We start from the raw sequence: 13,523 nt of genomic DNA, 5'->3' as shown, positions 1-13,523 counted from the left end.
TTAAGGGGCTACAGGTTAGCATAAACACATGAGAGTAGACTACGTTATGGCAGCTTCAGCTAAGGTAATGTTAGCTAGTTGCTGCTCAGATAAAGCTCATGAATACTGCTGTCTTGCCAAATGAACATTAGCCTACATGTCAGTGGTCGCAGGCAACAGGTGTCTGATGGTTCGAGATAAGGTTGTGATTTCTGACAGCAGCAGCAGCAGCCAGTAGCTAACGTTAGCTTAGCTGAAACAGGATAGATGGGACCACCGGCCGGCACAGTGACGTTATACAAACTAACGTTAAGTGTAACTTACTGGTAAGTTATTGTTGACAGCTGGTGTGGACAATAATCACACCAGTGAGTAGGCTAGAGTAGAAAAGTTAACTGCCCCATGCTCGAGCTGAACAGTATCCTCCTGTTGCTGGCAACCATGGCAACCATGTCAACGACACATTCTATGATTATTTCGTTATCACGAGAAAACGGTCTTTGTTATCTCGAGATAACGAAATAAATTAATTCGTTATCACGAGAAAACGGACTTTGTTATCTCGAGATAACGAAATAATAAGTCGTTATCACGAGAAAACGGTAATAAAAAAAATTTATACGGACCTGGCCGTTCTCGGCTTCCGTAGATATGAGAATGAGAAACAGAATTTCATCTTAAACCGACTCTAAAAACACACGTTACTCTGTCACAGCGCTCTGACTGCTTATGCAGCATTCTCATGAAAATCTCCTGCAGGGTGTTGCTGATGAAAGAAAAGGAGCAGGCCGGACCAGGGAAATAACCTACAGTGGAAGACCAGTGCTTTGCTGTGGCCCTGTACTATGCAGAGGATTACCACTGGGGTTAATAGGGTTGATCTCTGGTAAGCCTAGCTGGCTAAAAGCTCTCTGCAGCAGGGGTTGAACATATTTGAGGAAACAGGAAAGTGATTTTCAAGAAGGACAGGGTGCTGTTAGAGTCACCTGGAGCATCTGGGGTGATGTTGTCATGGCAGCTCAGTGTCACTGGAGAACACATTTACAGTCGGAGGGACAACACAGTTAAGATGCCACTAATAGCCTGCACCAGGACGCTTTACTGTCCTGCCCTTGAGTTTTTGTGAGTTGTTTCTCAAACGATTCCTCTTATCACCATAACACAGACTGGGCAGTCAAAGAGACCTCCTTCAAGGCCCATGTGAAACAACATAAACCGTCCCTAAGCCATCCCTCAACCAAGTTCAGTGCAAATCAGCTCAGTAGTTTCTGTGTAATCCTGCTGACACGAGTGAAAACATAACTTCTTCAGCCGTCGGCAGAGATAATAAAAGAATGTACACATGACTGCTTCAGGTGTGCACACTTCCTGTGTACAGGAAGACAACAGCAAGAAAAGACTTAGGGTGCTTTCACACCTGCAGTGTTAGGTCAATCTAAATTTAGATCGATCTAAATTTGGTCCCGTTGGGGTCAGTGTGAAAGCACCCTCGCACCAAACTAGTGCGGCCTGAGGAGGTGGTCTCGGTTCGGCTCCAGCCGAAATCTGGTGCGACCCAACTGCCAGGCAAACTCAACAAGTTTAATTTCACAGTAAAGATAAGTCAGTAAAGTTATGTTTACCTTAACTGTATTGTACTTACAGTATGGATTATGGACCACTGTACTACAAGAACTGCTGCAGTACCTCTTATAGATATAATTCTTCACAGTTAACGCGCAGGTCCATTCTTACAACACAAGACACACTGATAAACTTCATCCTCCTTTTTGCTGCACAAAACATAGCCTAGTCATTTTCTTTTGCTTACAGAGGTTCTATACTTTGGAACTCTCATCTTCATGTAGCAAAAATATCTTCATCCCTCAATAATTTGTCAGTCTAGACTGAAAGTTTACCTGATAAACCAAGATTCCCAATAGTTTCTTTTCCAGTATAGTTATTATTATTATTATTATCTTCTATACAGGCTCACCCACTCAAACACAATTATTTCTATACACACCTATAATTTTATTTTGACTCTTTTTGTTATAAATTGGCACTTGTACTTGTACTTACTATTCTTGTTTCATTTCTATTTTTGTAACTGTCCTTATTTTTTATGGTGCAAATAAATAAACTAAACAAACTAAACATACAGTATGAAAAGAATGACTGTACATGAGCTGAAATTCAGCGGCATGTTGTTCTTCATCCGTTCTCATCACAACTGCTCTTAGGGCAGGAGGGATTTATCTTGTCATGTGGCACTGATTTAACTCTGAGTGACTCAAATGCCGCCTGTTAGTTTTTCATTTCTTTCAGTATTTCAGTTCACGATGAAACCTCAGTGAGGCTCCCGGTCTCCTTTAGTGTGTTGGTGTTAGCTTTTCAACGGCAGATGTTTTCCCTTCTCTAAAGGCCGAGCACCTGCTGTGACATTCCTGGTCCAGGTGTGGCTGCAAGTGCAATATGGAAATTTCAGAAACCACGGTGAGCAACACCTGCAGCAGCAGCAGCTTTCTGCCTCACTGTCACTGAGTGATGATATTTTATCTGAGCCCGAAGGAGCGGAGGCGGCTTCATACAACAAAGTGTTACATTATTTAGTGCCTCCATCACAGGTTTGTGACGTCAGCTACAAACTGCGTATTGCGACAGTGACTTGAATCACTGTTTATCTACATGTGTGGCTTTGACAAAGATGTGAAATGTGTGGATTTCACAAAAGCAGAGATTTATAAAGAAAGAAGCACCGAGCATCTATCTTCTCTTACCTGGTAGACAGCGCAGTCCAAACACATCTCGACTCCTTGCGTTCACCCCACTCTGACTCAGCATCCTCTCCTGTAAGAGACACAGAGCTGACATTAACACTGGTTTCTCTGTTTACTTTAAATGTCACTGCACCAAACAGGAGATGTCCTGTGCTGCAAAAAAAAGAAAAAATTACCAAATAGTCTGACGATTTTTTTAACGGACAAAGACAAGTGAATAACTCCATGTTTGCAGAATGCAGAAATTCTGAGAAGAATTCATAAGAAGCTAAATATCCCGAATACGCAGCGGTGTCCATTTGAGAAGAATAGGCCTCTATTTTTAATCCATGATGCTACAGACTTGAACTTGTTTACACAAGCACTACAAATGTAGACTAAACAGCAGACACTCAGCCTGTGGACTGAGCCTGGGGTCACCTTTGGTCTTGTTGATTATATTTAAATGATGGCCCTGCCTGCTTCTGTCATCAAAGCTTGGGCTCGTCCCAGCGGACTCATTGTCAAAGACAAAGAAACAAAGCCAACCACACAATGCTCCGTGATTCTTAGTTTCCATGTTGCTGTTGTGTTTGTTCCTGCTCTCTCTGTAACAGTCATGAAGTCTTACGTCTGCTCTACAAGCTCGCTCCAAACCTCACCGAGCCACAGAGGTTTCTATAATCAGACTGGGAGCTTACTAGCACATATGCTTCCACTTAACTCTGCTACTAACACCCCCCCCTCCTTACGAAGGCCATTTACATTTATCGGCTAGAAATCCCATAATATGCCAACCCCTGCAATGTGAGAGGATGATATGATTACACAGGTGGTGAAAGGGCTTTATAGTAGTTCAGAAATAGAATTAGAGTTCACATCCAAGAAAACTATACATCGACTTCCCTCTCAGCCGTTTGGCCACACTGGAACTATTTTGCATTGTTTCATCTGAGGCACTGGCTTTATCATGAAAGGCCAGTATTTCTTCAAGTCAGCAAGGATGTGTGAACAAAAACAATGAGTCCACTCAGTCACCGGTGTTATGCTAACAATTTTGCAGTGTGGTGAGTTCTGTGTTAGCAGCCTGAGACTCTAAGCGTGTGGCTCCCCCCGTAAGAAACACGGGGAACGTTTAACAAAGAGGACCTTTGCTCTGTTGAAAGGCTGTAAAATCACACCTATTCACAGCTGCTTGTTTTCTTTGCAGGCGAGAGCGTCTGGCTCTTTTATTAAGAGATGGAGACACAGTTTGATACTGATGCTGATGAAGCTTTTCATACAATAAAGCACAGCTTGTAAACTGTTAAATGGCCATTTTCTACATTGTCTAAAACAAAAATAAACACCATAAGACTGTTCACTTGTTAAAAACAGAAATTCAAAGACTTCATTACATGAATGAAGAAATTACATGGTTATATAAAATTAAGCTATGAATGCAAATAAACTGAATTTGAAGAAATTGAAAAGAATAATAACAAAAAGGAACATAATAAACCATGCTTATTTAGAAATTATTTAAATTGAGGCATTAATCCAGTAAAAAAAACAAAAAACAAATTGTCATTGTCAAACCAAATTAAATGAGCTCTAAATAATGTTGTGTACATGTTTGCTGCTGTGGTGCAATATCCTGCTACCGATCATTCCAGAGGTTCTTCCCAATACATCTGTAAAGGGAGTGTTTACTCCAGGACCGAGGTATGGTTACTGTTCCACCAATTTTACAGACCAAATTAAAAAGCAGAATGCTTGATGTTAGCAGAAAACCACTGGGGAAAAACAGGGCACTTACACACTAAAATTTTTATGAGGCTTGGTTTCTTTCTGCCAGCGCATTGTTCATTTTTTTTTTCCATCTGCTTTTAAAACATATCAAGCTCTCTTTCTGTCTCTCCATCAACACCCACAGAGAACCCACGACTGGATTCCTCCTCTCTCGTAAGAACATCAGAGGCTGCTCAGATCTCGTGTTGTTATTCCTTTCATAAATCCAGTGTGTTGAAGGTCGTCAACACTGACAAACCTGTGCCTCGGGGCTTTGTAAGGCCAGTGAACCTACGAGGTAACACTGCAGCACACGAGGTGAAATATTACTGGCACTCCATGCAGCCTTGGGTATGGACATAATGTGATTAAAGGAGATATGACTCAGTTAAGCTATAGCAAAAACTCAATTTGTGGTCGCAGCAGTGACAGTTGAAAAAGAACTAATGCATTTATGTGTGAAATGTGGGTATTTCTCTTTAACTTCCCACTTGTACAGACCAGCAGGCAACAGAGATAAGGAAAATGTCTCAGCATTAAACACACTGCGGCTAAAGTAAGGGCGGCCCTTGAGTCTCTGAGTCACATATCACTCGGAAACCACATTTCCACGACTGTGTTTTTGCCGACTTTTCACTTTTGCTTTCACTGCTAGACTTCGGCGTCCCCACTGTATCGCTTTCACTGCATCTCTCTCCCCCCCGCTCTGCCTCTCTGCCCCACTTTTGCCCTCCTCTGCTCCTTCCCTTCATCCTTAGGGACAGTGGCCAAGACGTACTGCAGTTTCCATTGCTCATGGCTTCCCCTCGCTACTGTGGCCAGCCAGACTTCTGCAGTAAGCATGCTTGTTCGTGGGTCTGGACTGGAGCATACTTCTCTTTCCCCCCACACAACAAGGCCAAACTCACAAGAACAAACTGAATTTCTGGTGAAATCCTGCAGAAACAGAAATCCTCTGTTACATCTAATTTAAATCTTCTATCATGTCTTCAAGTCTTATTTTCCATGGAACAGCGAGGTTCTAGTGCCGACATTTATTTGAGCCACAATGAAAAACAGAACCCTGTTAAATTAAGAATATGATTTTCATTTTCAAAATACAAAACCAGACCCTCAGCAACCCCTTAACGATGCCAAAGTCTCTTTTAGAAGCTGCTCAGATTGAGCTTGGTTCTTCCTGGACACATCAGCCACTGTTCACTGAGCTAAAAAATGTCACAGCCTGTTTATTTGTATTGTGCTTTTCATTTCCTCACATGAATGAGAGGCAGTATTGTGGCATTGTGAACTGGCTTGGAAGCAGAATGAGGACATTTTGCTAAATAGAGCTCACTTTGAAGTGTTTCCCCTACAATAAGAATAATGTGCAGGATTTTTTTTAATCTTTTGAAATAAAATATACAGTGACACATCACCATTTTAACATAGCCATGCCTTTTCTTTAAAGGGATAGTTCAACATTTTGGCAAATTGGCCCATTGCCATAATCCCAATAGTTTTAGGAGTAGGTTTGTTACCTTTAATTGTCGGTGCAAGCTATTTTTAGAACGGCGGAGCAGAGCCGTGAGCTGCTCAGAGCTACGCTACAGAGGCTCATGGGATTTCTTGGTTTCCCTCAACAAACTCATCAAATACACAATCCAACAACTCCACAACGCTCTGGTGGACAAGTTGTGACCTGCACAGTTGTTTTCGAGGTAAATTCATGCAAAACCGCTGATGCACGTTCCCGTCGGGGGAAGTTTTTCGGCAAACAGTCTCCACATTTGGAGTTGTTGGATTCTGAGCAGCTCGCGGCTCTGCTCCGCCGTTCTAAAAATAGCTTGCACCGACAATTAAAGGTAAAAAACCTACTCCTAAAACTATAGGGATTATTGCAATGGGCCATTTTGCCAAAATGTTGAACTATCCCTTTAATTATTTGGCTTTGAGTTAGCAACAGACCTGTAAGACTGGCCAGTGTTTGCCACAAGAGAAACAGACGGCACAACATCAAATACATTTATGGACTAAAGGAAAAACTCCTAAGACAAAGCAAAAGCACAGTGGACTGAGGTGTTCAGTGGAAATATTCTACCTAGTGTGTCTGATAAAGATTGTGTCTGATAAAAGAATTTCAGTGGTTAATAAAAGTTTATGTGAAAATTTCTGCATTGTAGTGAATATCCAGCTTTTAGCGCATTTCTCTGTGAACGCCTGAACAGCCCAGCTCTTCTGAAACCCTCCATCATGAATGTCCTGACAACATGGGAAACTTAACAGTCTCACAGATAATTACTGGTTCCTCTTTATTGGGATTCTTGCTGAACGATTTGCAACTCACTGTCTCATAAAAAAAGAAAAAAATGATGATGATTCATTATATATGTCAGCACAGGAATGGTCAAAGGTCACTTTAGCACTTTTAAATCCAGGTTAAAAACATTTCTCTTTTCATGTGCTTATAGCTGAGCTCTTTTTAAGAACTTTTAACTTCATCTATTTTATTTTATTTTACTTTTTTATTCTTCTTTGCTCCTGCTTTTAACTGTGTTTTTTTTGTTGTTGTTGTTTTTATGCTGTTTTATGCTGTTCTTTAAAAAAAAAAAAAATTATTGTCTTCATGTAAAGCACATTGAGTTGCCTTGGTATGAAATGCGCTATATAAATAAAGATGCCTTGCCTTACGCCAAATAAAAACTGTTTGCTTACTTTAGAGTGGTAACAGTACCAGCTCTCTGAAATTGTCTCAGTCAAGTAAATACTGTACTGTATGCTAACACGTTAACAATGATGTAACATTCAACACACTAATGACATTAGAACTGAACACAAAGTGCTGAGGCTGATGAACGTCATTAGATTTGCAGGTATTTGCAAACAAAATAGGCCATGCTTATCTTTGTCCTATGTGATAATAATGAAATATTTTAGGATTTCAGGTGGTTAGCTGGACAAAACAAGAACTTCATCTCCTGGTAATGTTGGAAAAGCATAACAGCTATTCTCATCCATATTCTGATATTTTATGGACAAACCAACAAAACGATGAATCCAGAAAATAACCATCATGTTAATCAATCACAAACATTATCAACACAAAAAAGTTTTACTGACCTCGTTCTGTTAACCAAACACACCTCAAACTCTTGTGTGACAAATACCACACCACGTGTCATCAGCCCAGCCTTGACACATCCGTTTTGTTTATTTAAAGGGCAGGAGGGCTGCCTAGTGACTGCGCTCTATGACTCAAAGGTCACACACATCCGACGCCCTCAACAGCCACTACTGTACGTCCTTCAACTGCAACGGCCTGGATCAAACTCCCTATTTGTGTCTCAAAAACACAACCTCAGTGCTGGGGAGCGTCAGCTAATGGCTTAAGTGACAGACTAATGATGAATATTGAACATTTTCAGCGGTGTGACAGTGTCTGTCTGAAGTGTCTGTTATGTTATGATGACAGTCATCTACTCTGGCAGCCCAGCTCCCAGGAGTGAAACAGTCAGACCTCTATACAATAACACTGGAAGCAGACAAACGACCAAGCCCCTCAACACCCAGCCCTTTCACTACCGAACAGAGCCACTGGTTAATTATCACCCAATGCCAGATCGATTCAGCCTCTAATGGAGCCGTAAATCTGCCCCGGCGTTCAGAAGAGCCCATTGTTGTGCTCTTTTTAAGGAGCTTCAGCAGCCGGGGGGGGCGGCAGCGACTGTGACGCCTGGATCCTATGGGAGCGGGCGTGGGTGATTGTACTGCTCAGGCCCACTGCTATCAGGCTTGGATCTTCAGCCACTCTGAACAGAGCTCAGATGATCTCTCCTCTGGCATTTTTTGCTTCTGTGGAGCTTTGTGCTGTGTGCCTTTCATGCTGACTGGGAGATGCAGATAGAGTGAACTCCAGGGGATAGACATGGCCAAAATAACCCTGAATAACAGTCCTTATGTGGCATTTATGTACTGCTGTTATTTTCTGAATGAGACTTAGATTTAGCCTTAAATTAAAGGTGTTCAGAAATGGTCGTTTGTCCCGCCTCCTTCCACGAGTTTATACAAGTAAGGAAAACAAATTTGATTGGGTGTTATTGAGCGGGCGGGATATTCAATGTTTGGGGCGGGACTGAAAGAATTTGATTGGATGTTGTCCAGCTCGGTGTATGTGTGTGTGTTTAGCTAATGTAGCTAACTGCTAGCTCGTAGGGCTAGCTACGTTATAGCTTGCTAACTTAGCTAGCTAGGCTAAGTGATGGACCGCAGGGATCTGCTACTACTCAAAGCTTCTTGGTTTTTCTCAGATGTTTGATTGACAGATGACGGATCCTGATATCATTGGCTGATGAATCGTGAGCAACTTGACACATAATTTGTGCGCCTGCATTATCCAACGCGAAAAAAACCTACCCCACTTTCACCCCGGATTTACGCAAAAATTGAATTTTGCACAAAGTTTGGCCTACATCGTCTGATAGATGAGTGATTACACTAATTGTAAGACCCATAGTGGGATCAAATTCAATACACCTTTAATGTGCAAAAAATGACATTGATGACACACACGTAGGTCCAGCTTCTACAATGTAAGGATCGGCTACTTTCCATGATCTAGATCTTTCTAGATTTATTAGGGAATGATAAATTAGAAAATGTGAAAGAATAATATTGTCAAATAATATTTAAAAAAGCATTAGATGCAGCCTTGTCATATGGTATCTCATACCATCCAAAATGGCTTGGCAGTTGGCAGAGATAAACAGTGATTCAAGAAGATAAGATTGGGTAAATGTGCAGACTCCACAGCCATCTGGTCCACATTCAGTCCAGGATTGGATTCAGTTTTCTAAAGCAGTCTTAACACACGCTCATGGAAGTGAAGCCCACAAGAAAGTGTGGGTGGCCTGTGCATAATAATCTACACAGCCTACTACTCCACATTACCATAACCCAGGCTCAACCATCTTCATACATGAACACATGGGATTCCACCAGTGAGGGCTTGAGGTGATTTCTGTGTCTTATCCTGAGATAATCAAATTCATAAACTCCACCAACCCCCAACTGCTGTCTCCATGGCGACAGCCAGATGTTGTGCGGTGCACATCAACCCCCTCTCCACATGCGAGCCTCGCCCGAGGGCTGAGTTAAGAGCCATCTTTTACTGTTCCCCCTGCGGCTGCTGAAAATAACCGGGGAGAGACACAAAGCCAGGCGACACACAGACGGAGCCAAGAGACTGTTCCCAAAAGGAGCAGGCGGCTCTGAACACAACACACTCACACCATGTGTACATGTGTCTATCAAACAAATGAGTGCTCCTGACCTCCTTTCCTCTCAGGTGCACCTCAACACAGCTTATATCTTGCTGGTCGTTTTAAAATACAGCAACACGGGGATTTCACCTCTGGCATTTGAAAGCAAGTCACTGCAGCATCATGTGACCTTTAAAAGCTTTGGCAAAGACAAGAGGCTGAAACTGGCTACAACTGTTCAGTGCCGTTCTCCAGAGATGACCGCCTGTGCCATTTGTTTTTGAGCACAACAACAACTGAATCCCATATGAAGTGATTAAGATTCACCGCCTCGTCACTGGCCTGCACCGGCACGCAGCCAAAGACAGTGACATTATGTACCCTACCCTCACAGTAATTATGCATCTCTGTCCTCCAGACAGAAGGAAGCAGCAGCAGCAGCCCTCTGCTGCCTGGTGTCCCCGTGTAAAGCTGCTGCCACCCTGAACTGTGGACAAAAACAACACGGGACAGCCCATGTTCACACACTGGATGGCCTCTCTGAGGGGGGACCACAGCTTTTTAATCCTGCGGGGCTGCAAACTACCTGGCTGTTTATAGCAGGGCATGGTGAATGGGTGCCGGTGTTTCCTGCCTCCTGTCACTAGTGTCGTGGTACTTGAGGCCGGTCCTGAGACCACATTTTCCGGTCTTGGCCTTGTCTTGGAATCGGCTACATTTTCACTCGGTCTTGTCTCGGTCTCGGTCGAGCTGGACTCAGGATTTTTTTCTCAAGGCCAGAGAAAACCACAGCTGCAGTGACATCTTTATTTTTTAACCGTTCTCTGTCACTCGGTTTACTTGGTTTATGTGATGTAAGTCAATAACTTTAAGATACATTTTTTCTACAAAAGTATCTGCTTATCTGAAAAGCTTGGCTGCACCATATTCAACAGTGGGAGGAGACTTCAGCAGGTTGAGTTATTCTTTGCAATCCAAACTTTGTTTCAATTAAAAATGGTATAGATTTTACATAAAATTATATTTTCTTTTTAGCTGATGAATAATGTAAATATTAAGCCACCTGAGGACTGCCACTGAATACAGTCCTGAAATGCTCTGGTCTTGGTCTTGACTTGATGTCTGGTCCTGACCACAACACTGTCACATCTGCTGTTTATCACGAGGAGAGCTGACACAGTGCTGACAGAGGTATTGTTACTGTTATTGTGTAGAGAAGTGACAGATCCCCAAACCTTTAATTGACTGACTGACAAATCACCACCTCAATGAAAGAAAATTGTGCCCAATGAAGAGGAAAACTGACTTAGGCTGTATTAGCATAATTAAACTACAGTAACCTCTGTTGGGTCTCTATTATGGAAATGAGTAGCTGAGACTTTACCACCATGCTGCATCATAAAACGGGACAGGACAAGTTAACTAGTGTTTTTGGGAGGTTTTTCCACTCAACACAGCTAGTTAGCGTCAGTAAGCTGAACTTGACGTTACGACCTTACCTTGATATCTGGGAGCATCTGCCTCACTTTGAACGTGGTCTTAGATCCTGTCAACATTTTTTCACGACTGCTCGGGTCAACTAGTTAGATAGGAAAAAAATACGAGCGAAATAAGAGCACACCGAGTAAAAAAAAAGCGTTACTATAAGCTAACGGTCGTTGAGTTAGCGTCCTCCTTTTCCCATTTATCAGCCGAGGGAAAACCGAGTTGAAAGGAGAAGAAAAGGTCCAGCGGCTAGCCCGTGTCACCGGCTGCTACAGCGGAGGTGTTCGGTGTGGTCAGGCGAACTGTTGTCGCTCTTTTCATCACTATTCGCGCTGACAGCATCCGAGTCCCGACCGACCGACCGCACGAGCCGAGCAACACCGAGCCGAACCGAAGCCGACCGACGGTCACCGGACTGTTACTGACGGCTGTTACTGAGTGACTAACGGAGAGAGGTGTGTTCGCCGTTATACCGCCGCTTTGTCGCCCATTGCCTTCTGTTTGTTTATTCCTTCGCCATAGTGAAACAGTCACACTCACACACACTGGTGGAAAAAAAGAGGCAGCCAACCAAGTGCAGCAGTGGAGCTTCTTAAAGGGCCAGTTACACGGAGAACACAGAGCAAAACTTCAACACCAAGTTTTATTTCACTCACTAAGTTGGAGCAGACGATGCCGGGTGTAAAGATGCCCGTGTTTACTACGTCCCCTGAACTCACCACCACGGAGGTACCCCCACCCCCCAGTGGGGAAAAAAACGAATAGGCCTACTATAAATAGCAAAAGTACTCATTTTGATGTGTTTTTATTATTTATTACGCTACATGATAGGCAAAAAGCATCCTATCGTGATAATATGGGCAGACACTGCAATAAAAACTTGACTGGTCATTTTTGCTTTTCATTTTCACTAGGTGTGATTTTGGTTGGGTTTTGTATCTGACAAACATTCACCTTTACGTCTTGAGAAGAGGATGTATGTAACTACAACACGTATGCTGTTGATAATGCACAACAATGTAATGAAACATTTTTCCTTTATCAAAGAAAAAAAAATCCAGCTCCTGCAATGCAGATATGCACTTCGCCATATTGCTTTCTGATTGATTGTGCATCGTCTTATTATCTATTATAGTAGGCTATTCGATTGTTACTGATGTATTCATGTGTAACCACAAGCCCACTGGACACTGGAGGTTCAGGGCCCCCCCTGGACTATAGCCTCTGTAACAAGTGGCTATATGTTCTCACTTTTATATCACAGAGGCCCACAAAGAGAAGCAAAAATAACTAGAGAGACACAAAATAACACAAGATGACTACAGAGGAATATGCAAAATAACAGTAACAAAGAAGAGATGAAACTGAACTACAGTGGGATACAAAACAACAGACACAAAGTCACCAAAAAGACTAAGAATAACAAGAGACACAAAACTTACAAAAAGGAAAGTGATGCAAAACCTAGCACACAATTTTATCTACTTTTTTGTTTGGTGGTTTTAAAATTGAAAAGTGACACAGGCTGCAAATGAACCCAAGTTATTTGTAAGGAAACAATCAATTACATTCCAAGGAAACTACTTTTGTTATGCATATGGTTAATGAAATGAACCAGAGAGGTTTGCTTTGCTCAGGCTTTTCATTCATGCTAAAACAGCAGCAGCAGCAGCAGCGGTAGCAGAGCCAGGCAGCCAGCAGTCCATAAAACCAATCAACTCCTGACCCTCTGGTGTTTCTACCCTGAGAAAAATCCCTCCTGGAAAACAATAATCTTGTTGAGCTACCAGCTACAGCCTGTTTTTTGTTCAGCAGTACCTTCTTTGGATTCTCTGGCGGGTCTGTGTTGGGACCGGCTCCTCTGCTCTCTCATCCAAACCCAAGGACAAAAACCGCCAGCGCCTCACTTTCAGACAGACACAGGAGGTCTGTTCAGGACAAACTCCCTTCCAGCCAGAAACAGGAAAAATAGTTAGAAAAATCCAGAGCGACAGTCTGCACTCCTGAACAGGTGGAGAGACGGTGTCCTTGTGAACTATAATAGAGAGAGGTCTGGATTTTTTTACCACATGGGAAACTGTTCAATATTACATAAGGGTCTCCAATTTCTCTAATACATAAAACAGTCGCAGACACAGGACCTTGCATCATCTGAGCTGGAGTTATTCATCGATGTATAATGCAACAAGGTTAAGGCAATACGGAGCAGGAGAATCAAATGTGTGGATGAGCTCTGTCATTATGTTATCTATAGCATTTATAGCCATTTCAGATTATCATATATTTGCAGCTCCAATTAATGATGATAATATTAGTA

The 13,523-nt window shown here is 42.5% G+C and overlaps 1 protein-coding gene across 1 annotated transcript in view; it reads right to left on the bottom strand.

The window, feature by feature from the left end:
* Nucleotides 1-11,811, bottom strand: part of mtmr11 (myotubularin related protein 11) — a 42,629-nt gene extending 30,818 nt beyond the window's left edge. Inside the window, exons 1-2 of the mRNA XM_085803632.1 lie at nucleotides 11,221-11,811; nucleotides 2,739-2,808 (exon numbers count right to left, since the gene is read on the bottom strand). Coding sequence (XP_085659758.1) covers nucleotides 2,739-2,808; nucleotides 11,221-11,277 — 127 coding nt within the window. The 5' untranslated portion in view covers nucleotides 11,278-11,811. The remainder of the gene's footprint in view (nucleotides 1-2,738; nucleotides 2,809-11,220) is intronic.
* Nucleotides 11,812-13,523: the final 1,712 nt, after the last annotated feature.

The sequence above is a fragment of the Trachurus japonicus genome, chromosome 16, assembly GCF_045865225.1.
Source record: "Trachurus japonicus isolate A0001 chromosome 16, Traja_1.0".
Lineage (NCBI taxonomy): Eukaryota > Metazoa > Chordata > Actinopteri > Carangiformes > Carangidae > Trachurus > Trachurus japonicus.
The sequence above is the reverse complement of the archived record's forward strand: the minus strand, read 5'-3'. Positions and strand labels throughout refer to the sequence as shown.